The 25,441-nt window shown below is 39.5% G+C and overlaps 1 protein-coding gene across 1 annotated transcript; it reads right to left on the minus strand.

Annotated features, from left to right (window-relative positions):
• Positions 1–25,402, minus strand: TPCN2 (two pore segment channel 2). Its single transcript, XM_065839952.2, has 25 exons — positions 25,241–25,402; positions 23,090–23,154; positions 22,728–22,804; positions 21,968–22,145; positions 21,383–21,499; positions 19,698–19,804; positions 18,975–19,047; positions 16,028–16,127; positions 15,662–15,727; positions 15,200–15,264; positions 13,171–13,268; positions 12,807–12,888; positions 12,268–12,354; positions 11,123–11,242; positions 10,785–10,844; positions 10,571–10,699; positions 9,904–9,953; positions 8,692–8,791; positions 7,676–7,747; positions 6,075–6,148; positions 5,601–5,691; positions 5,408–5,490; positions 4,657–4,738; positions 3,229–3,314; positions 1–2,511 (listed from the first exon to the last, which is right to left on the minus strand). The coding sequence occupies exons 1-25, from the start codon at positions 25,350–25,352 to the stop codon at positions 2,433–2,435; spliced, it is 2,253 nt and encodes a 750-aa protein (XP_065696024.1). The 5' UTR covers positions 25,353–25,402; the 3' UTR covers positions 1–2,432.
• Between the last annotated feature and the right edge of the window lie 39 nt (positions 25,403–25,441).

Below are 25,441 nucleotides of genomic sequence, written 5' to 3' on the forward strand. Positions count from 1 at the left end.
TTATTTTCGTATTTTAAGAAGGAGAAGGAATTTTTAATGATGCAAACCTGAAGTTTTACCCAGTTAAATACAATCATTTTCATGATTTATACAATTATTGCTTAAGACTTCTGGCCATTTACATCTTCCAGTACAAGTGACATCAGGTACCACAATTTGGTATTAAATTCCAGTTATACTTTCAGTCATTTATGTGAAACAAGAACAGGACTAAGACTACTCCCTTCAGAAAGCCTTCCTCGCATTTGTCCAGATGCAAAGATTGCATAATGGAGATATTTGTGATGTTTATGGTAATCCCACACCAACTTGCAGGTTGATAAGAACTTGCAGGTTGATAAGAATTGGCCACTTCATTTTTGGCAAGACAAAGCTACTTCTTCAAGCATCCAGAAAAATGGAAAACTTTTTTTCTATAAAAAGGTAAAATAGACTATTTAACCCCTTTTAATAAGTGCCAATAAATTGGTAACAGTGGTGACATCCCACTAGAAGGAGCGGAAACCATTCTGATATAAAGCCATACTGCAAAAAAATTACTAAAATGTAGAAAAACTGTGTGCTGCTGCCTTTATCTACCTGCTATGATGTGTTTTCTAAGTGCATGACTGAAAATAAGCACGGTAATGCCAATGAAACCAGTGCAAGTGAGTTACTGGGTGGATTATTCTGGAACAGGGATCAGAGGCTGAACACAGACATGAGCACGGCTTAAGAGGCAATAATATAAAAATAAAGCAAGAAACTAGGAGTAGTTCGGAGCTCAGCTCAGATTTGCTCTACACATATGCAATCTACAACACATTGTTGCATAGCACAAGGAGAATATAAGCGGAAGATAAAGAAATAGACAAAAAAATCACCACGCAACTTCTGAACAGTGAGACAACAATGCAGAAATATGCTCTTTAGCTCAAAGGCACCATCATCCCAGAGACTTTTCTCTCCTTTATGAAGGACAACGGATGACAAAAGAGGAGAAAAAGCATAGAGGATGGCTGCTTAGCACTTCGCAAAAATGGGGTTTTGTCTAAAAAAGGATCAAATTACTTATAAATAGTAGCAGTGGTTTATGACCAATTACCTTCCCCAAGCTTCAGTCAAAGTAGAGATGATCGTAATTATGTTTATTTCGGTGATAAGTGTCTCAAGGACAAGGCAGCACCCCAAGCCTAGTTTCGGTTTTACAGATCAAAGTCCTAGTTTGGATTGATTCTATTATTCATAGTGATTTAACAGTTTTGTGACAAAGATTCACAGAGAAACACCTTTTCTAGAGGAATACTAAATTATAGTAAGCACGTGGACATGGCTTACTGTTAATTCTCCACTTTAGATTTGTGGACAAAGTTATTCACCCCCAAATTATTGCCCAGGTGAAATTTAGTGCTATATAGCATGTGGTCATCAAGCCAAAAAAGAATGATCTTGCAATACTGCTTGAGCACCTTCAATTCCCAGATTCAAATGAAAAACTGAACTGTTCAGCATTTCAATTGTCCCATTCGACCTTTTTTTATCTCCCCCCTTTAATGGGAGACTCACAGCGATCATGGTGCTACATTCCAGCCAAAGTTCATTCCCCTCAGCTTTTCCATGGAATATGATACAGTGTAGAACAGGACTTGGAAGAAAACAAAAGGAAGAGGTTCACTCAAAAGCAACATGAGAATATTTACTCTAAAAGAGAGCTCAATGTTACCACATTGAAAACCACGAGTGCAACTGCTCCACTCAGAGCTATAACTGCTCTCAAAGGGACCAGCACGATGCAACCAGCACAAACCCGAGGTCCAAAACAAAAGAAAAAGACAATATGTGCAAAGTACACACTCCCTGTTACTAAGCCGAACTTGATTGTGTTCTGAAGTGATTAACTCCTGAAAATTTGGTAAGATATGCTGGTGTTACATTTCAATAAAAATAGTGTTTCAATTCTCACTACAAAAAAAGTAAAGGAGTTTGCTCTTGTCCTGCTTAATCCGTTCATGAATCGCAGGGCACGGCCCTCGGCACACTCGCCTACCAGAAAAGGCAGTTCCATGTTCTTGTGCTGAAAGAAAACGTCGCAGGCTTAGTGGTTAAAAAGTTCATGATTTAAAGTGCACCGTTGTTTCAAACACACTTTCCCTTCTTAAAAGAAGAAAATAAAATATTCTGATGCTAAGTTTATAAAAATAACAGCTGCAATATTCCTCTAAAATTGCAACTTAATATCAAAGCAAATGAGCAAGATTCAAATCTTTTTCAAAAAAAAAAAGATAGGAACCAAAAATAAAAAGCCTCTTTCTTCAGAGAATTGCCAAGCAAAACCTCTCGTGTTGTCCTACGATCCTCTCTCCTAACAGCACCTCACACAAAATCCATTCAGTTTCTTCCAGCTGACAACCTCAAGAAAACAGAGGTCTAAATGAATCAGTCCTTCCCACCAGTCACCTACACAACTGCAGGTGTGGATGCTGGTGCAGCTTTTCCATCAACTCTTCCTCTGTAGGTTCTTCCAAAACATCCCTACAAAGAAAAAGTACAAGTCGTTAGGGGCAGCAAAGGGAACTTCTCAGCATTTGTTTTTGCAATGCACATACTGAGATGTAACGGGTTCTTGTTTCAAGAATGAAATGAGGAATTAAAGTTACAATAAGCTGATGCTCCCTAAAGATGCATCTACTTGCAAGCGATCCATCCTTTACAGATGTGTCATGGAAACCAGCAGCTGTTTTCCCATAAGAAGCAGGGAAGCAATTTCCTGCACACAGTACAATACAACCGAAGGTCAGTAGATTTGTTTTTCCTGAAGAAACTCCCAAATGAGAACACGTTCCCAGTGCTACTATTGAATATCCAATGTGCACCAGAAGTTCCACTTGTGTATGATCATCAACTATCAACTCACCACCCACAATTTCATAATAAGCCAAGAACGTGCATCACTTTCCTCATCTTCCCTTTTCTTCTCTCTCTCAGCACAGTCCTTTTTCCACCCCCCGCAACCCCAAACCCTCTTCTCCATCATGCCAAGGCCTAGCCTAAAATGGTTAGGCTACCAAGTCGGCTTAAAACAGGCCTAACTAAAGCACTTTCTGAACTTCTCCAGACTAACAGACGACACAGTTTGCTTCAGAGGGAGGTAACAGAAGACAAGCCTTTTACCCTTTTGCAGCCAGACATTTTCTTTAAAACAGCTGAACATAAAAGACTAGGTTGATTTTTAAGCCTAGTTCAGCTCACCTGAACATCAGTTCAACTGTCCTCTGGTATTCAATATCTGAAAGAGGCTCTCGATGACAGCGGCGGTCCCACTTGTGAATGAAGTTCTGGAATGTAAAAAAGGAACAAGCAAAAAAAAAAAAAGTAAAAAAAATAAAGGAATGAAATAACTTTCTCATCTCACACTGAAAGATCAGCAGATAGCCCTGCTGCCTCCTACTCCTAGCAAGGACTGCCTCCATGAGATAACTATGTGAACTACCCACATGAGTTCACCTGCTTTGAATTGTTTCCTCTTTAAAAACTCAATGATATAGGAACACACTCCTGATCCATGCATCGCAGCTTAAACTCAGCTTCTGGTTTTGCCACGGTGCCTTAGCCACTGTGAATACCCTAACAAATCAATACCTAGGGAGGAGACAGACAGATTAGGTGAAAAAAATAGGAGAAAAATAGTGATCTCTTGCTACAGAATGCTACATCTTGGTTCTTCCAGCAAACTTTTGGTGAGCAGGGAAAAGACTTCACAGGATAAGCCTCCAGTTAGAAAATAGTCTTTTCTAGAATGCCCATAGGCAAGACTGAGGCTCAGCGTGAGACTCAGGCCTAGGTTTCTGTCTAAAAGTGCTTCATTTTGCCTTAAGTCGTAAATTTCAGTTCTCAACACAGTCAACAGGAGCATCCCCAAGAGAAGTTTTCATAGGTTTTGAAATGGGGTGAAGTGCTCTCTACCAGTCCTCAGTTTCTTCCACTACTTATAAGGCATGTCTACAGTGATTAATCTGGAGTAGATGGCTATGATGAACATTCCCTTCACCATCAAAATTTCAGAAGGCATTTGGATTTGTAGAGAAGTACGCAAACACGAGAAACCAGGGGAACTACACGTTCTTCACGCCATTGCTCAGGCACCTGCATTGCCACAGCTTCTTGCAAAAACTCTAGAGGATGATCTCTTCAAAATAAGTAATCAGTTCCACTCTTCTGGTGTGGAACCGAATAAGGGTAATAATTCAAATTGGGGTAGGAAGAAACACAAGACAACCAAATCAAATAAAAATGTAATTTATAAAGTGCTAACCTCATTTGGTGACCCATCAAAATGTAAAACAACTGCAGCTTGGATAACTAAAGTAGAAGTTAATTGCTAATGCACAAAAGACAAGCAATTTTATCATACCTCAAAAATGAGCTATAGTGACAGATGAACACACACAATGAAATGCAACCATATTTGTGACGATGTTGCAAATAAATTATACAACTGTCCAGGAAGAAGAAAACGCTTCCTCAACATCTCAGGGGAAGCAAGGGAAGGAGAAAGAGAAAGTACACACAAAGTCAATATTTTTTCCCCAAAAATTTGTCAGGGTTCTTTTCATTACCCACACAAATCAGAACCCATTTTCAGGATACAATACCAAATAAACACACACACTTCCTTACCTCTAGAAGTAAAGCTACAAAGAGATTAACCCAGATGACCGAGGAGATCAACCACCAGGCTACGAAATAGATCTTTGCCCACCTGCAGATCAGATTAACACACAACAGATAGGCAGTAAATAACCTCAGCCTGAAAGCGACCAAAGAGAGCCATAGAAATCACATTTTTCCTTGAAATTTCCACTCTTCACCAGACCACGTTAAACATTTGTCACACACACCAGCCTGTAGAAGAGCATTCTACAACTTTACACGCTGGGTTAACCGGTCAAGGATCACTGGAACAGCTCAAGCCAGAGGCTATCCAATTCATCCAAACGTGCCCATAAAGTAATTTAATACAAATTAATGATATGTCCAAGGTTTTAAGTCCACAATAAATTGTTCACCCACAGGCAAAATACAGAAGTAGCTCCAAATCAATTACAGCAATTCACTAATATCTCAGAACGGCTCTACAGGAAGAGCCCAACCAATACTTCTTGCAACTCTGTTTATAACCCACTTAAATACTTCACTTTTTTTGGAACGAGACAACTATCAGGTCAGTTTCCAATCCTTTCTAAATGTGATCACAGATTCTGTGGCATCCACTAGACCAACCATCCAGTTACACAAGAAGTTTATTCCCTATATACATGAAAGGTAAGGGGCACCCCTCTTAGTAGAATTGTGCTGTGTGTATAATCCCCATTCAGTTACCTTATAAACCAGATTTATTTGGGACTTTATCATTATTACTGCTACTTACGGACTTGAGTATCTTGAAAAGGCTTCCAAGAAGACTTGCCAGTTGTTCACCACCATCACGTCCCAGAGGGTCACCACCGCTGCCTAAACAACGGCAGTCAAACAGAAGTTGGATGCTTATATCACACATTTGAGCGTCAGAAAATCAGGTGAAGAGACAGAGAGGGAAAGAGGGACGGATTGCAATTACTCACAGCAAAGTCGTCAAAGTTGTTCGGCCAATATTCCAGCTGCTCGTAGGTCCCACACCTCAGAGTGCTGTTGTCATAGGTTGTATTGACAGCACTAAAAGAGAATTACAGGCTGATGCAAGTGTAGCTTTCTACGTACTATACCTTAAATACAAGATTCTTCTGAAAGCTTTGTATTGAGTCAAGTATCTCATATGGGCAGAAAACAAAGGAAATAGTTAAAAAACGTATTTAAGAATGTATTTTGAGCTACGGATAAGCATTCCTGCAATATCAATATAGCAAGAAGAAAAAGGAGTAACAGGTGAAAAAAGTCTGTGGGATTTAACATTAAAAGAAGGGTGGCTCCAAGAAGAAAAAAAGAAAACAATAAACAAAAACACAATCAGAAGAAAACCATAACCACACATGTCAGAGGTACCAAGTCGCAGATGCTTTTGGAAAAAACAGATTGATTTTCTGAGCAGTGATGTTTACCTGGTATTTCCCAAGGGAACAACAGCACCCTGAAATAGCATTATGCCAGTTATAGCAAATGCATAGAAAACCACCTGAAAGGAACATTAGCAAGTGTTAGTTTTGAGTATTTCTGTCCCTAAATATGCATTCCATGTAATAACATTGTTTTCTTATTAGGACCACAGCTAAAGGTATTTCAGCAAGGACAACACTTGAAGTTATTACAGTGAAAATGCTTCACATTGTCTGTACTACTTAACTGTTTCCTCTTAATTTTGAAAACCCTATTTAAATTTCAGTAGTTAAAATGCATTAAATCAATTTGCTATATGATCTATTTCACTTTTCTGTGTCTCAGAGTGCTGATATTTCACCATTAACACTGCAGGACCGGGACTTTAAAAACAAAAGCAAAAAATAACACCTGTATTTCCACAGAATAATCTAAATATCTGAGGCATTTTTGCTAGATTCCATATTTCTGTATTTTGCCACAAAACAGACGAAAGAGGGAAGTCTGGGAGGAGTAGAAGAGAAACTGCTTAGACCTATGAACTTTGAACATAACTTAAATAAGCTGAGGCTGACATTCCACAGCCTGCCAGAAGATGGGGTATCTGCCTTGGCAATAAAATGTTGATTTTATTATTCAAAAAAGATATATCTAGCTAATTTCTCAGGCACCGCATGATTTAATCAGCTACATTACTTTATCAGCACGTGTCCCAGTTTAACATTGGGAGAGATGTTTAGCATCAGCTGGTAAAGGAGTCAAGACTTCACCGCACTGAAGATCAGCAATGGGTTCTGTGTTGCCGTGAGTAAAAGCCAATTAAATTGATTGGAAGCAGCAAACACCATGGTAGACTTGCTTCACAATAGGTGAATAGCTTGGGGTAAATTGCATGCTAAATATATAGACTACAACAAGTTTTTAGACAATATCTAATACACAGCAAACCTTTGCTCTCATACCATTGCCTCACATTAAGGTATCCTATAAAAACACAAACATAAACTACCCAGCCACTTATTTACTGGAAAGACATTGTCGCAAAGCCAGAAACTCAAGAGCTGGGAAACGGAGGATTTACGTAATGGATATAACATGGTGATCCATCCTTTAATCACATGTTTACAGAGTAAATGCTCCACACAGACACACCTGAAACAGGACGGCAGAGGCTTTTAAGTCACATCTAAACGTGTCACCTCAAGATCTTCTCAATTCAAAACATTTTTAAAGCTGCTTTGTTACTTAATTTAACATAAGCAAGGCAGGATAAGGAAAACTAGGCTACTTTTAGCATCAGATCAATTTTTATTCGAAACAAGAGCACCCAGCCTGAGGCAAGCACTGGAGTGAGTTGCAAACAGCCTTTTAAAGTCACTCCTAAAGGAAACTGATACGTGAGTTACTGTCACTGTGTGCAGCCCATAGCAAAACAGGAGTTTGCTGTGGCTTTGCAAGAAATGCCTTGGAGAAGAAGTGGCTGATTGAGGTGAAATGCTATTGTTTGCGGTGACTGCCAAAGAACCTTGTTTACTTTGTTGATGACATGCCCTTATTATACTGCTAAGCATAAGAAAGGAAATTACAGTCTTGCATCACCACTTACCACAAGGATTCCTGCAAAGGCTCTCAAGTTTTTTACCAGATCCAGCAATGTAGTAACAACCAAAGCCATGAACTAAAACAAAGCAGAATTTTATATGCATGACATTAATTGTACTTGCAATCTGTATCAAATTATTTTCACCAAAAGCACAAAGAAATACCAACCAGGGAAGCGTGCTACATCTAAACGCAGAGTATCTTTTATACATGAACAATGCTGTAGTTCTTTTCATACACAGACATTATGGTAAGCTTTAAATATACACGGGCACTGCGACTTAAAGGGCTTTATGTCTAGTAAGGCTAGAACAGGAAAAACATCACGAGCAGTCCACAGCTCCAGAGTGACTGCTTCATATTTGATCCACATGATTTCTAGTTTACACTTTCCACTGACATTGTGACCTCCGACTACACAGAGTTATTATTTATTACTTATTGAACCAAGTATTGAACTAAGTTCAATAAGTCAAGTCCTGCACCTGACATTAACTTGGGCTTAGCTTTCAAGTAAATTTAAGCACAGGATTATAATAAACAATCTAATAACTCAAAGTGATTTCAGATTCAAGTACACACGTTCTGGTGGAAATACCCATAGTGGGAAACAGAAAGAGGGATTAATCCCAAAAAACCCTTTGCATGACCAAAATGCCTGGCAGCATCTAGCAAAAGCAAGTCTATCACCTCCTGAATACAAAATTATTCCAGGATAGCATATCCACTCGTCTAAATAAGATTAAAGCACTGCACAAGTTGCAGAAGTGTTTCTGGATGTGTTAGAATATTGGCATCAATTCCATTGACCATCAACAGAACTTCCCCGCCACCTCGACAGAGAAAACCAGCTAAAGAGACAGTGAGTCATTGTGTGCAATAGTCTGGACAGTTAGAACTGCGCTATAATCCCACTCAAATGCAAGAGAATTCCAATCTACCTCTTATTCTGAAAGGATTTAATAACGTTTATAATTTGACCAGCAAAGAAAACAGAAGTGTGGAGAGATAAACACAAACCTTCATATTCGGAATAATCCGCAGGAACCTGAACACAATTAACATGTTCCCCAATCGCACCATATCCCACAGGGATAATAAGCCCATGAACTCCGGTCTCCTAGGAAAGGTGGAAGAAAATAACAAATCAGGCAAACAGCTCATGACAAAGTTAAATCCACCGGGCTGCAGGTACTATAATTCCCCACAACTTTCGGTTAACATCCATGGTAAATTAAAACGGTGAAATCAACCCCAAATACAATAAGTTAGATGAATAGTTAATGCCATTAGATTGTTAACAATATCCATATGCCAACCATCACTTTCGAGTGACGGGAGTGCAAGTAGTGTTCAAAAATAAACCCATGTCAAATCTAAGATCCACCGGGTCTCTTCATAGATACCAAATTAAGGAAACTTCTTGATGGCAACATAACAAATATCCTGAAAAATTAGGGAAAGCCAATGTCTTAAGAGTGAGCTCATATTAATAAATAAACAGATAGACAGATATCAGAATGTGTTATGAATCACCCCAAAATAAGATTCAGGAAATCTTCCAGAAATCCTTTGCTTTGCTTTCTTGTGTTGTGGCAGTTCCCAAATTTTAAGAAACAAAACAATGATTCGTATGTTTTTGATAACAAAAAAGATCAGGATAGTTACCCTGTTTGACCTTAATGAAATCAAAATACAATTGCTTGCTATGCCAGTACAGATCAATAGTTTAAGTCCGTGGGAGTTATTCTACTTAATTTTACAGCACAAAACTAAACTCAGACTTCAATCTACACACAGGGTTGAAGGAGCTTTGTCAGCTGTTTAGTAATTCATATCATTGGGTTTATGGACAATCTGATACTGAAACACAATGGGTTAGTAGCTGGTTGTGTATGTTGTGCCTAACTCCCACTCCTGCACCTTTAGTAAGGATAGGTCTGGCAAAATAATTTTTACATCAGATTACAAGTAATAAAAATGCATCCTTCTCTGAACACCTAAACAAGAGTCTAAATTTTATGAAAAAATAAATTCTTCCACTTATGCATATTGCATGGCCCCTAGTGACTACAAGGGTGATAAACTCTGCTGGGTTTGGTAGGTTATGTAGTTATGTATGGCGCTGGCAATCGTACAACAATGACAAACGTGCATACAAACGTGGGCAGATATTCACCTGACCCGCCCCAGACACCGAGCAAAGTGCAACAGCTCAAAGAGGTTACATACCAACCAGGATGAGGAAATCCGTACACAGCAAAAGTTGCAATCTCCAAAACCTTTAGTTACAGAAGAAAACAAAAAATCAAGACCTTACTTTGTAATGCTGAGTTTCAAAAATTACATAAGTTGCTTGACAGGAAGCATTTTCAAGAGCTTTGAGCTGCTAATCTGCCTCACTTTAAGGCTCTCAAATCATCATGTTCCCCAAATGAAGCCAATGAACACATATAATCCATCAGCGGCACATACAAGGATACAGAGTGAATCACATTAACCATGGATTTGGCCTCATCTGCCATATGAGTTTCAGACTTTTACCAAATAATGATAATCATCTCCAGCCATCTTCTTTTAAATTCAACAAAGTGATTTTCAGCTACGTAACAGATCTCATGTAATTACACCAAGACCTGAATGTTTCCAAGTAACATTAAAAAGGTTGCTTATAAGAAACCTCATCTTTCCCACCAATTTCAAGCCTGCCTCCAGAAAGGAGGCCCTAAGAGAACCATGTGCCACCAAAATGTTCAAGCCAATGCAAATCACAACACTGGCTCATGCTGTTTAACTCAATATATTAGTGTTGAATAAAAGGCAATTCCACTGGCTCTTGCAGTTCCTGAACATCCCAGTCAACAAATCCAGCAATACAAAACTCAACAAAAAAACTTACCAGCAAAATTACAGTCAGAAGTCCATCAAATCTATTGCTTGGGTATGACAAGTATCTGTTCAAGCCCATTGCTAAGATTTTCAGCAACATTTCCAGCAGGTAGTATAGAATGAAGAAGCAGTTGATAGCCTTCAGCCCCCAAAAATAGAAATAATTATTAGAATTATTGAGACCTCAGGGAACAGCAAGAACTGCACGAACTGTCGCAACTCACCCCCAGGAAGAAGTCGTCTCTTTCAGACGGCTGCTTATCTGCATCCATCACCAAAACCACCTTAAATGACAAGAAACATTTTATTAATCCACTGCCTTACTGATGCATAAATCAGATTATCAAGCACAAGAACAAAATAGAGTCCTTTACTCTTTGCAAAGACATTTTTAAGCAGCTCAGGATATATTTTTAAGGGCGAGTACTCTCTCCTAAGGCTGTGCGACTAAAACGTGGAGATCTGCTACAAAAACTGGTCAACAGAACAGAGACTAAAGAACAAAACCAAAACTGAAGCTTGTAGCACAAGGGGAAAAAAATAATACATATATTTTACTTACACATATAGAAACAATGTTTGCCAGGGCTACAACGTTCCCCAAGTAGCCAAAGTAGGGATGGCCAAAGGCAAATTGCAATTTCTGCATAAAATGGGATTGGTACTCCGGGCTGGGAGGATGCTGAAAAGAACACAAAGGATTTGTTGAGACACCAAGCATAAGCATTTCAATAAACACACCCCATTTCAGGTCTCAGAAACAGACATTTTCAAAGCAAAACTTCAGGGCCACATGCTAATTTTGACATTTCCATGGGAAGGTGTTTTCAAGCTCTGGCTATGAACAGAAAGAGATGGTTTCTGATTAGCAAATGGGTTGATGATTATGGCACAACAGAAGATAATGGCAAAGAAGGAAGATAATCCAACCTCTCTCCAGTGCTCCAAGCAGGTAAACCAAACACCACACTACTAATTGTATACATTTCTTCCTCATTTCCTAACATTTAATCTCCCTTAAAAGATTCAGAAGTCTTAGTTACATGCGAGAACATTTTCTAACTCTCAAAAAGTTTGATTTGCTTTTTTGCTTTCTTCATCCAAGTGGAAAATCCTGCTCTCTGCTCATCTTCATCTGAGCACTTAAAGAATGCACATTTCATTCTTCATTCATGGACTGGAGAAAAGACTTTGCCTGAGTATATTAAGACTAATCTATGGTGGAGATGCATTGATTTAATAAAGGACTGCCATGACAAGACAAATCCCTTACATTTCATCAAAAAAATTTACTAGAGAGGTACCATTTCTCTACAGCACCTTTCAGAAAGTCTATGCTGGAAGTAACTCTTATTCTTTGTTACCTTGTAATGAATCTTCCTATTAAACAAAACACACACACACAACCCCCATCTATTTTGTCTGGCCAAGTCTCTTAAAAATGCTGACATAACAAACAACCATGCATTTTGTATATTTAACACTACCTGACAATCCCAAACTAACGCTGTAAAAGCCCCCAGAGCAATGTCATTTGTGACTTTAAGAACAATCCAGCTTAAAAAAAATCAATGACACTCCATCACTCCTTGCATTCAACAAGCTGTGGAGTTTGTTTATACACTTCGTAGTGGAATTTTATCACTTATTTTTGCACAAGGCCGCACCCAACTTGTGACGCTTTACAAACGATTGCCAGATACTTACTTGCTTAATGGCATCTTTGTCTAGTTCTTCAAAGAGCTTCTGGAACTGGGCGGCTGACAAGTGGTCACAGGAGCATATTTTGAGTGACTTTGCATGGAAGGGAAGAAACATTCAGATCAAAACCTGCAATAGGTGCATCTTCAAACGGTGCCAAGACACTATCTTAGGAGTTTAGGAAGAGAGGTGTAATACAACCTACACCAGGGTACTACAGGGAGCTTTGCATTGCTTTGCTTTAACACAAAACTGCTGCATGACTGTGGGATTTCTCTCATCTTTTCCATCTCCCCCCATCTGGGATCACATGCTGCTTAAAAAGGAGCTCGTTCTTTCGATACACTTGAATTTTTAGCCTCATCTAATATTGCCATTATTGAGCTGGGCCTCCCTTTAACATTCTTAAAGCAAGCAGCATGAAGAAAGCTGAGCTGAAAGCTGCTACTCCTGGACCAGTGGTGTGATGAAGGAAATTTCAGCTTCCACAGCTGTGCCATCAGATGGTTTGATAGCCACCAACACAAAGAAAACACAGTTCTTACTCTCATGATGGCTTGCTTGCAGCGAGAATCCATTTCAACCTTCTGCAGCACCCGTAGTAAGGCCCCAACGCTGACGTAAGACCTATTTAAAAGAAAATAGGATTAGTCCTGAAACAAATAACAGTCTTGATGGCGAGAATGCGTGTTCCAAATTCATTCTGGCCTTTTTTTTTTAAGAGCAGATAAACTTAGAAGTAGAAATCAAGAAGAAACAGATCCCATAAAAGTGCACTATAAATGTCCAGTTAGAGAAGAAACAAAACAAATAAGACGAGCAAATGCTTTCCATAAATAAAATAAACAAAACTACCAAAATCTGCTCTTTTCTTCTAGATAATTGACCATTTCAACAGTCTTCACTTACTGTTGTGCATTAGCAGGAGTGTCTTTCAGGGAGGAAAGCACTTCAAACGCAGCCCGGATTCCCAGTCGCCTCCTGAAGAGGGAGGATTGAACCGATTTCTGGACAGTAAAAACACCACAAAGGAGACAACTTACTCACACTTGTTTAAAGGAAATCCAACTAGATGATACTAATAAAACCTTGTAATTATTTGCCCAGCCGGCCAGCCTCAGAAAAGGCTCAATCTGTTCAACTAAAACATTTTTTCAGGAACACAAGATACTGTTTTCTTTCTCCCACCACCAAAATCCCCATCATGAGCCATTAGGTCTGGTCTAGATACTGGGTCCAACCACAGACACTCCACGGTTTAAAAGCAACACCGTGAAGAGTCATGGGCTGGAATCAGTGAAGCCCATTCCTACCAGAAGGACTTGGAGAAAAATCAGAGTTACCCAGTCCCCATGCAGCACTATGACCTGTGGTCACAAAACGTCCCAATCTCCTGGCACAACCCCCAGACTTGTGATTAAAATCAGAAAATAAGACTTCTCCAGGCCTCATTCCCCTCAAGAACTCGGTGTCCAAGAAGGAAGGAAGGAAGCAAGCAAACAAGGTTCTTGAGTTCAAGTAAACATCCAGGTCACAGTTTATTCTTAATCCTGGATTGCATAGGCACATGCCAGTTCTGGAGACCACGGTAACAGCAAAGCTCGAGTATTCACTGGAATTCATACTGTTGTGCAAAGAGGAGAATTAGACAGTTCGTCCAGCTTCTTGCCAAAGAGAAGCAAGCCAGAGCCACAGGTTTTTATGCTTCATTTTTCTCTTAGTAATCACCTTCAAACTCAGCTACTTGATCAGAAGTCAGATTATGCCATGGGAAACAGGAAAATAGAGAAAGAAGGGAAGAAACAGGGCAGGATGAGAGGATTACAAAAAGTATTGTTTGCACACATTGTATCTAAACACCACTCGCCCACAGGAGGGTGGAGGCCATTCCTTTGGGTAATATTGCCTAAGACTTATTATCCAACCAACTTTACCTTGTCTCTGAGCATTACCAGAGTACCTATTATTTCACTTTTTCCGCCAAGCCCTCAATTCCACTCCTCTGAAGGGCTGAAGGAACCACGAGACTATGTAAGTAAAGGGAAGGAGCTATAAAACTGTATCTAAGTTAAGGGGGAAGTAATGGAGGAATGATAAGACTGTGCGTAAGGGGAAAATGACACTTGAGGTCAAGGTCACCAAGTTTCCTCTGCCATCAAACCCAAAGGAAACCACGGGCATGAGAAAAGACGAGTTGGAACCTACACAACCAAGAATTACTGTTTATTCCAAGCTACAGAGGCCAAAGAGATTGTACTTGCACAGAAGGAGAAAACTTAAATTTCACGAAAGAGGTTTAGCTGTCAGACTCCAGCGCTTTTGCATAGCGCTGCCTAAACCCAGCTTTACCAAATATATCACTGTTGAGCTGCCAAGTTTAGAAAATACGCAAGAAGACAGTAAAAAACACATGTGGAAGTGAAACTGTTGAACTGTTAGGGCAGTCTGCTGCCCTACTCATTCTAACATCACACCCACCATAGTGAGGATGGAGTAAAAAAATACCAGACATGAAGATGTTTTAGTCAGCAATTCTTTTTTTATTGAAGGCTTCTAATGCTGTGCTAGTCAGAGAAATTAATTGCTAGGATTCGCAGCAATAGCTGTCTAAATAGCACTGAAGGTTTTCTTCAGAGATCAAGCTTAAGTTACTGGTTCACTTGTCCTTGTTCAGTTTTACAATAGTTTGGGTTTTTTCCCCCCTATAATAGTCAAAGTTGCAGATCCACAGATATATACAAACAGGTAATGTTGTCATGGAAGGGGATGAAACTACAACAGCATATGTATCTACATCATAGAACTTTTAGTATCTTAAAACGGTACCTATAACTGGGATGGGGACAATGCTTTCATACGCAGTTGAAGCTTCTAATACTTCGGGCTTTGCAGTTTTAAGTTTATGGTAGAACACAGCGATTAGGAATGCGTTACTCACCAGAAGGTATCCTCGAAACTGGTTGTATATTATTGCTGTAAGCAAGTTCATCAGAAACAAGTTGCCTATTGGAGGAAAAGAAGCAGTAAGAATTATCGAAATACATTTCTGTTTCAACGTATGTAGCATTATCGAAATACATTTCTGTTTCAACGTATATAGCAAGTCAGGTGTAAAATTTTAAAAGGCTTCATTTTCTTGTGCTTGTTTTCCACAACGTTTTTACTGTTTGAATATACTGTAACGTATCCATTCCCCTATGATATTTTACTGAAAGAAACCACCAAACTCTAAGTACTTCCCATTAAAATTATCTTACAAGACACTACACAGCAATTGGAAGAAACACAAAAAAATGAGAAATTTATTAAATTTTCCTAGAAATATAAGACATTGCAGTTAGTACATACAATTGTAAAAGTTTAGGTGCATTTAAATTACTGAAGACAAGAGGTCACTTACCTAACACAGTGAAGAGTATGAAGAAGATGGAATATGCTCGATTCTTAGAATACGCAGGAATCATCACTGTATCACATTTAAAGAAAAAGGATATAAGAATTTAATGCTTAAGATGAAAACTGGAGACCTCCATCCATTTCTGGCAATCAGTAAAAGCTCTTATATTGCTCTACTTTCAGGCTGCGTATATAACTACACTAAAGGAAAGGTAAGAATCAAGTTACTTAAGGTATGACAAATCTTTACATGGCCCTTACTACAGCTAGAGGAAGGTTATCAGCTGGATGAATGGTTAGAGTAGTCTGAGGCTAATCTTACTCTGTAATGTTGTAAAAAGAGAGAGGTAACATCAGAAAGACTGCTCACCATCAGGATTATTTGCAGTAGTCAGCAGAACGAGCAGCGATGTCAGCGAATCTGGCAGATTCCTAAAATACACCACCCACTCCTTATCCTGCTGGCCATCCTACACAGAGACACATTCCTTGTTAGAGAAACACTGGAGAATCACTACAACAATAATACTATTATTATTACAATAATAAAAATAGATCAGTTAATCAATTCCTCACACACACAATCAAATCTACCTGGTGGAAAAAACATGAAACAGACATAAAAATTGGGACAATGTGTAGTAATGCAGTGCAATCACTTCACTCATCGACAGCTGTTAAAAGAACAGAAGGAAGAACAGCAAGCTAAGACAGACACAGGAGGCTCAACACAGAAATCATGTCTATTTAACACCTCAGATCCAGGGAGAACAACAATGTCACAAACAGACTATACAGGAATCTGAAGCCACCCTTGCTTGATATAAAAAATATTAGCTTGCAAGTGATATTAGTGTATTGGAGCTAATCCTAAACATGATTTTAAAATAAATACATAAAATCACAATAATAAAATGCCATCTTGAGTCTCAAATTGCATTATAAAAATCAGAGTAGAGCAGAAGCTGTTTTCTTTGTCAGTCCAGCTACAGAACTCCGTACCCCAGCGTAGATGGGAACCTCATCACCTTGAATTGTGTCCTGTAGAATTGCACGTGTCCAGAAGTATAATACGATTTGAGGAAAATATTAAAATAGATTGGGTTTATGCTGAAGAACAGAAACACAACAAGGATGGCAACATCTGGGTGACCCCATGAACCCCTCGGTAACGAGGAGCTGCCTCAATAGCTACCGTGTTACAAAAGATAGGGATTATTTGCACAAAAACACTAACACTACTTGGAATGGAAGTTTTTCCCCTTCTCCAGGCATTATTGTAATTAAACAGAAATCCCTGAGTTTGTAAGATCAACACAGAACACAGCCAGACAAGTTTTAGGTCTCTCTTCAACAACGTCCATCAAGAGGTACTTAAAGTATTACTACAAGGATACAGTCCTCATCTTATTTTAGAGAAAAGAAATGTATTTACACAAATATGAGGACACAGCTATAGCAGTTTGCTATAACCAGCATGAGTGCACATGACAGTTGTCGGGCAGGCAGAAAACACGCAACTGTCATTTTGAAAAGAAGACTCAAAATTCTATGTACAGCATCAATGAAAACATCACAAAGAGCTTAAACACCTTGGGGAAAAAATAAATAAAATAGAAATGTGCTAGAGGACCCAAAAATACTTGCAAAGATTTGGCAACTTAAGTCAGCAAATTATTTAGTGACTCAGCAGAAACATCAGCTGATCTGCTGAAGCTCTGATGGTATCAGAATGTTCAGCAAAAACACCCTGGGAGGCTGATCTTGGACCAGCCCCATATTTATTTCTTCCCCGAGGTCAAGTAGAGACGGCTAAAAAAGATGCAGAGTGAAAACAGCACAAACATCGATCACGCAGATCAGAACAAACAGCCCTTGAAGCTGCTGCAAAGACTGGGAAAATGTACCTTAGAGGACATACGAGACAGCACAAAATCTAAAGGCATTAATTTCATTATTAAACGTATTTTTAGAACTTGCTTTCAGTATTTTGCTTTGCTGGATAAAATCAGTTTGTAGGGGTATTAGATCAGCAAAACAAACAAAGGAAATAGATTAAGACTGCTCTCTAATTCGTTATTTTTCACCTAAATGTATACAAAAGTGCCTGGTTCAGGTATAAAAGTTACACTCCCATCTTCTGGGAAAGCTCATCAATGAAATTAGATCTGACATACAGAGATAATACAGAGACACAGCACATAACTAAAGAACAGGGGGAAAAATAGAGCTCTGCTTCTAATTCCAGAAAAATTCTATAACATGGGAATTGAAGGAATTTGCTGATCACGAGGAAGCCTGGAGGCAGGTTCAAGTGTAAAACGGAGCAGGAATGAAGGGGTAAAACTGACATTAAGGAGAGGACTAAAATTACTGGGAGGGGCGCAACAAATCTTTGTGCTCACAGTAACACATTTATGGAAAGCCTTAAAAAGTATGGACAAAAACAAATAAAAATTGAGTATGATACATTAAGATACAGGAAGTTTAGGGGAGAGGGAACACACCAAGAGCACTGGAATAGAAAAGTTTTAACCACAAAATTTCAAATTTGTTTTTTGGAAGCAGGAAAGTAAAACAAAACAAAAACAAAAAACAAAGCTCAGAAATTAAAATATTGGAGTAACGCAGGCAAAAACAGGCAAAAACCTACCAAGGCATGGCCAGGAATACCAGTATTGGAAGATAAGAAAACACAGAAGAAACTAAATTTAGCACAGCTAGATAAGGAAAAGAGAAAATAAATGAGTGATTGTAGAAACAAAAAAGTGACAAGATTAAGAGCTCTGAACACAGAACAGCATAGAAGGTTTGAACAGAAAAAGTAACTCAAAGGATCAAATCGGAGAGCTGTATATAGAAGCCTCTTGTATAAACAGGCTTCAAATTTCTCCCCTGTGATAGTGGCATCTATATCAGTAACATGCACAACGATAAACAAAGCATGGAGCCATCTAAATTAAATTAATATGCCAGAGTTCACAGCAAGAACGGAAGATTTGAGTTGCGGACTAGGCAGGAACGTTATCACTTCAGAAACAAAGCGCAGGCTGGGAAAAGTTCTTCATTAAAGGATGAAGAGATTTCTAACATTATTCTAAGGAGCCTCCTAATGCCCACTTTGAAAAAGAACCCTATAGATAAATGCTACGCACACATTAAATCTCTCTAAATAGACTTTAAACTCACTCCACTAATTCTGAGAAGGTAACATGACTTTTTTTGGGGGGAAACAAGTTTTACCAGTTTGATTATAAAACTAGACATGCAGCAGCTATGCAAGCAAGATCTACCAAAGCATAAATACACTGGGTTACCTTTGTTCGAGCAAACAGCAGCATGGCAAACATGGTAAAGAGAGACAGATGAACGGCGAGTAGTAGAACAACACTGTTGGAAAGAAGACAGGTCATATGCATCAACGCCAACTTTATCTTAATATCCTTTACTAAAAATACAAAAAGATGCCCTATAAAGAAAACCAGGGGTATTTTTAAGAAGCTATATGGAGTCTACAGATTATCTAAGCTTTGATTAATAAGAATCACATTTGTTCAGGACTCCTCAGCTTGAGCTTTGACAATGGGAAGGTCAGTGAGATCACAGCGCTTGTTTTTCTACAGTTCGAACCATATTTATACCCTCCGATCAAAATACAACATCTTGGCTTGCACACACCTTTGATTCTCTTGGGATTTGTTAGTTAAAAAGTAATAGGTAAGGGCAGCGAGTTCTATAAGCTGTAAATATACACAGAACCCATGTCACATCTTCCAAAAGGAGGATGCTGCCTGGTTATGATTTCACCAGAGGGGTTTCCAGTTCAATGTCTCTAGTAACAGTAATATTTAATATAGGTATTGCTAAAATCATTTAGAAATAAAAAAGCTGAAGTAAAGCACTCTGAAGATGTAAAGAAAGAGGTATCTTGTTGTGTGGCACCCATGACTAGAAGACAATACATGTGTTTCTACGTCCCGTGCCAGAACATTAAGGGTAACCACAAGCTTGCCATGGTTCTTTTCTGTGCTACTATCTACCTTGCCATTTCAGGTAACGTGCTGTTGATACTTTTCAATGTTTTCTTCATCATAGAGGAATTCTGAAGGAGAAAGAAAGGACGAAGAATTCTTCTTATTCTCACATTCTGAAAAAAAAAAATGGATCAGATACTGAGTTCCTCTAAGACTAACACACCAAATATTTTAAACACTGACACACATAACAACAAAGTCTACAGTTTGGCATACAAAAAAAATCTGTGCTCAGAAGTTCAATGTGTCCCACTGAGGTCCTATTTTATACATATGGGTGCCTCATTAAAAGAATGAGAGATCGCTTTGAAAAAGCACATTGACATTTCAACAGCCTCATCAGGCCACTAATTATAAGCAATCTAACTTTACTGCCAGCTGGGTAGACATAGCAAGCAGGTCAAGAGATGGCATTTTCATATTTTATGACAAGGTCCATTTCAAGATAGGAATTAATAGCCAGCTACTTTGAATAAAAACAGACTGACATTTTGAAAATAAGTGCTTGATTTCAATTTTCAACCTTCTTTTCACAATTGAAGGGCCTGCTTATTACTCAGTGATTTCTGCCTCTGACAAGACCCAAACAGGTGATTGCCTTTATTTTCCTTCACATACACTAAAACAATTCAGCTGTTTGATTCTCACATTCAAGACACTTGCCAGCCCTCAAGTGATTTCTGTGACTTATCAGCTGCTTCGGGTATTTCAGCATCCCGCATTTTAGGATCAGTCTTCTCAGGGTCACATATAACAGCAAATTAATCACTTTTTTCCCCTCATTATTCCCTTGTTCACACATCCCAAGAATTAAACTGCTTCTTCTGCCTCTGCTTTGTATGGGAGGCTCCTGTTCAAACTACTTGTCCACTATGATACCTAAAGATTTTACAATCATTTATTTCCAAGATGCATTCCCCACATTGCAAGCAAAATCTTCATCCTAGATAATTAATTTCAGACGCACTACATTTATTTGGCTTGAACATGAAAAGTGCATATGCATGGGTTTTTTAATAGTCAGATGCTTATAAGCTTAATTGCCATATTCTTCCAAGAGTTTAAGATCATCTGTTTGATACCACATCACACCCTGGTCAACAGCGACCAGTGATTAACTACAACCACTGAAGCACGGAAAACTAAACAGCGAGTTACTAACAGCAGCAACTGCACCCAACCTAACCCTGACTAATCCAGACAATAATTTGAAATAGGTTTGAAGGTTACGTGCAGGCAACGAATAATGGCTCTGACACAAGAAATCACACAGAAAGCAGAAGATTTCTGCCTCATTCACTTCCCACCATGTTTTCTTAATGATGATTGTAAGTAAACAACAACCGATTTAATGCAGTTTTATGCCACGGTAGAGAAAACCAAGTGGGAGATCACATTATTACATAGAGGAGGAGACTTTAAGAACCTTTTCACAAAACTCACATTCCTCTTGGGATGCAATTGTTTTGAACACAACACCTTAGAAAGCAGCTGTTAAACTATACAATTGATTTTTAAACTATACAATTTCCTCTTATTTAGACATCAATACATTGACTGTGCCATTGAAACGAGTTAAGAGTGTAATTCTCCAACTATATGACAAAATTGGTGCTACGCAACCAGTTTTCTCTCTACTCTTTGGATGTTGACAGACTATAGCAACACACTGAGCAGGACACGGTTCTTACCTCCGCGCAGAAAAAACTCAGAGACACAATCCAATCAGCAAGGGAAACAACTAGTGTCAGTATATAAGCCATCAGCCATTTGTTTTTCCAAAATTCTTCCCATCCAACTAAGTAACTCTAGGGAGGAAAAACAAACGGGTTATTTTAGTAATAAATTCCAATACCATAACAAGTCAACACCGCTTGGTTTGTGTTTGTAATTTTACATCAGTGCTCATGAAGAGCTCCCTGAAATCCAAACAAAAATACACTAGTCAGATAATTTCTCTACCAGAGCTGAATAAAGGCTGGTAGAAGTGAGAGGCGCACACAGGCCACGTGAAAGGAATCCTTTGGATGATAGAAAAATGTACATTTAATAACCGTTAAGAGAGATTTTTCCAGAAGTAAATATTGAAAGAAAATTCAGTTTTCTCTTAAAAGACCTTACTACAGCAAAGCAATCTCACCATGCAAACCCAAGATTTGAATAACAGTTCTAAAGCGTTTCTCAGAATATAACGGAGGAGATCCACACTGACTACACCTGCTGAGCTGCCCGACGGACCCGTATTTCATTGAGGACCAGAGAAACGTGATGCTCACCTTCACCGACACATCAACCACGAATACGATGAAGCAAAGCAGCTCGATGCTCTCGGTGAGGCCGCAGGGAGGGTTCCAGGCGGGAGGGCGGTATCGCACGTCTGACGTGACAGTCAGCGAAGAAGGCTTCTCAATGAAAGCCAAAGCCAGGATCAGAGTGATGGTTAAACTCAAAATCCTGTTTGAATTGAGATAAAGTTATAAAAACACAAAACAAAATGGGAAACAAGAAAAAAAAAAACAAACCTCAAAACCCACAAAATTAGTCAAAAGAACAACAAAATACTTACAGTAAAGCAAATTTTTATAACTAAACCAAGCTTTAGAATATCATACTTAACATACATGGCTTGCCTGCATTAGAATAATGTAACTGCTGACCATCAAACAACCTTAGGTAGTGTTCTTTTGAAACTAACATCAGCAAACAACCTCCCTACTATTTAACATGTTTAGAAATAGACACTTGAGAAACTCTTAACACACAGGGCTGTAAATTACGGCAACAGCTCATTCACACAACAGTCCTAAGGCCCTTTAAAGAGCCATCTACACGATGACATTTCAATCTATCTTGTTGCTTTCCACTTCTGTCACGTTCACATGTAGCCAATCCACTTGCTTCCTGCAATAAGTTCTTATAAGAATAAAACCACAATTATCAAATTACTTAACAAAAAAGACAAACAAAGAGTGATTTTCTTATTTGAATAAAGACTTACTCCCAAAAGAAAAAGCAAAAAGAACATCAAGTTCTTACCACTGGCAAGTTCTGGAGTAGTACCATCGATAAAGCCACAGGGACCTGGAGTCCATACGGTGATTTATAGATCGATACTGAAGGCAGAAAGCAAAAAGGATGATTCAGACACCACATTCAGTCTGTCTCAAAGATCAAGTTACCAAAATAAATTGAGTTCTAATCAACAAAGCCCAAGTCTTCAGACAATTCCAGTTTCACTATAAGATAAAGATGCTACGGTACACGTTATTAATTATTGAAGTGTCGGTCACCCACGAGCACAGCTGCAGCCCAGATGTGTGCAATGGGAAAAGTCAGCAGAATGTGTGACAAATATCCAGCATGGGAAGCAAAATAGCTAACAAATTAGTTATATTTACCTGTATTGCATCTTCAATAAATACTATGGCTTGGTTTATATAAAGGTCATTATCAGCTGCAGTACCTACAAAGATAAAAAGAAGTAAGAACCACTTACTGTATGGCAGATAATGTATTTCAGTTATCAGAAGCTCCACAACCGTGGTTCTCATGATAAAGGGCACTGTACACACACAAAGTAAAGACACAGCTCCTGCCATGTTTGCTCCATTAGTAGCACTGTGCATTAAATTAAGTGAATAATAATCTCAAATACATCATACATCTTTCTATACGCTGTGAAAAGATTCGCTCTTACATTTACCTTAAGTACCTAGACTACACTAGTAGTTAAACAGCTATCACAAGACTGGAATATTTCTATACAGAGACAGGTCATAAGTAACACATACTGTATTATTTTATAACCCTACCACCTCACCAGTCTTGTCTCAAGAAAACTACCCCTAAATTAGATGGCAAAAATCCATTTCTATTTAAAGAGGCTTCAATCAAATTACTCTTTGACAAAGTGTACAGTCAAGTAAAGCTGGAAAAAACAGACACCAGCATTCTAGGAATTTTTGCTTTCGTTTCATAGAGGTACTGAGGTTTAGATTGATCTCGTTCCCTCCTAAACCAACAGAAACCTCCAGTCAGATGAGAACAAAAGTCCTATTCTAATTTGTCCTGAGAGCTGTTATTACCATATCAAACTGATCAGAGTTCAAGACACAGAAAGAGGTAAAAGTACGCAATGTGAAATAAAATGTCACCAAATTAATTACTATGTGTGAATTCAAAATGCATTACTAAAAAGTCCACATGAAGATAAATACATAAAGTAAGAATAAAAGGCAATTGCTTGTGCTCACTTGAATTCAGACCTTGGAGCAAGGAACCTGGTGATTAAGTCAACAAGTGAGTCAAAGGTAGTTGAGGTGAAAATGAGGAAAAAAATAAAAGAGAAAGTGGAGAGGGTTAGAGATAAGAATAATATGTAGAGATAAGAGCAATATGTGCTGGTGTAACCTCCCCACAAGGGGAAGAGGCCCAAGAAGCCCTTCACACCATCTCCTTCCCAGAGATTACAATCCCAGCACTAGAACAAGCCCATCCAGATGCCAACCAGCGCCAGAAGCACCGCTGATCTGAGTCCCAGACGACTTGATATTCCACATGATTCAGCTGCATCAACCTTCTACAAAGGCTGCAAACAGTCTTTAAATGTCAGCATTTATCTGAGCGCAAGCAATAACACAGTTTTGTACTGATTCTGATATGATCCGCGGTACAAGAATGAACACAAACAGGAGACAAGCGAGGCTCATACTCATAAAGATTTTTATCTTCCGAAGACACGACACACCAGCGAGATGCAAATAAAGTTGTTTAAAGGAACAGTATTAGTTAAAAGGGTATCAAGGCCAACAAAAGCTTTAGACTTGTGGAGCACGCAGCACAAGCCCAGCGTTAATCCCCACAATTTTGAAAGCGAAGAGTCTAAGCAATCCTTTTAATATAACTGTAAGAAGAAAGTTAACAAGAAGAGTTTAACAACTTCATTTTTCTAAAAAAAGGCATTCTCCATGCATACTGCCAAGGATACCCAGTTTATTCTGCAACTCTTAGTCACAGCAAGTGACCCTGAGTCACAAGCGATGATTAAAGCGCTGCTCCGCTGGGTTGTGCGGGGTCCACCCCAGACCCCCCTGTGCTCCTGACACCACACAAACAGGCAACAAAAGGAGAAGGTTCGTTCGAATGATGCGATACCCTGAAAATACAGAACCTGAGGTCTCCAGGGGAGCCTTTTATAGGGGAACTGAGAAGTCAGACGTTTAATATTAAATTAGTTAGAGAATAGTCAGAAGCTTAAAAAAAATAAAAATTAAAAAGGAAAATAAGCCAAGCCCGAGGCTGAAGGTTTGCAGCAAAGGTCGGTGATAGCGGCTTAGCGTGTTCAACCAGTCTCGGCGGGCGCAGCCGCCGCCGAAACACCGGCGGGGGAGACCACGCCGAGCCCCGGCCCCCGGCAGCTTCCTCCTCCACTGCCCGACCCGCTCCCCGGGAAGAGCGGGAGCGCCAGCGCCCGCCCCAGCCACCGGCTTCCCCAGCGCCGCCCGCCGGGCCCGGGGCGCGTAGCCACCGCCCGCCCCACGGGCACTCACCGTCCTCAGCGGCGGAGCGGACGCCGCCACCGGCCCGCCAGAGCCCCCGCCCCGCTCGCCAGCTCCGCGGGGGCAACAGCGGCTCCGCCTCAGCACCGGCCGCCGCGTCCATGGCCGCGAACACCGCGACCCCGCCGCGCCGCCCGGATAGCACGGGAGCGACGGGCGTGAAAGGGGGCGGGGCCTATAAGAGGGGCAGGG

Source organism: Patagioenas fasciata, chromosome 5, assembly GCF_037038585.1.
Source record: "Patagioenas fasciata isolate bPatFas1 chromosome 5, bPatFas1.hap1, whole genome shotgun sequence".
Lineage (NCBI taxonomy): Eukaryota > Metazoa > Chordata > Aves > Columbiformes > Columbidae > Patagioenas > Patagioenas fasciata.

What these genes read in the sequence shown, in the direction of transcription:
- TPCN2 (XM_065839952.2), bottom strand. Translation starts at nt 25,352, where the DNA reads ATGGACGCGGCGGCCGGTGCTGAGGCGGAGCCGCTGTTGCCCCCGCGG. An exon ending in TGCTGTTTGCTCGAACAAAG is followed by an intron (nt 16,128 to 18,974) that starts GTAACCCAGTGT and finishes GTCTCTGTGTAG; the next exon opens with GATGGCCAGCAGGATAAGGA. An exon ending in ACTCCTGCTAATGCACAACA is followed by an intron (nt 12,889 to 13,170) that starts GTAAGTGAAGAC and finishes TCTTTTAAATAG; the next exon opens with GTCTTACGTCAGCGTTGGGG.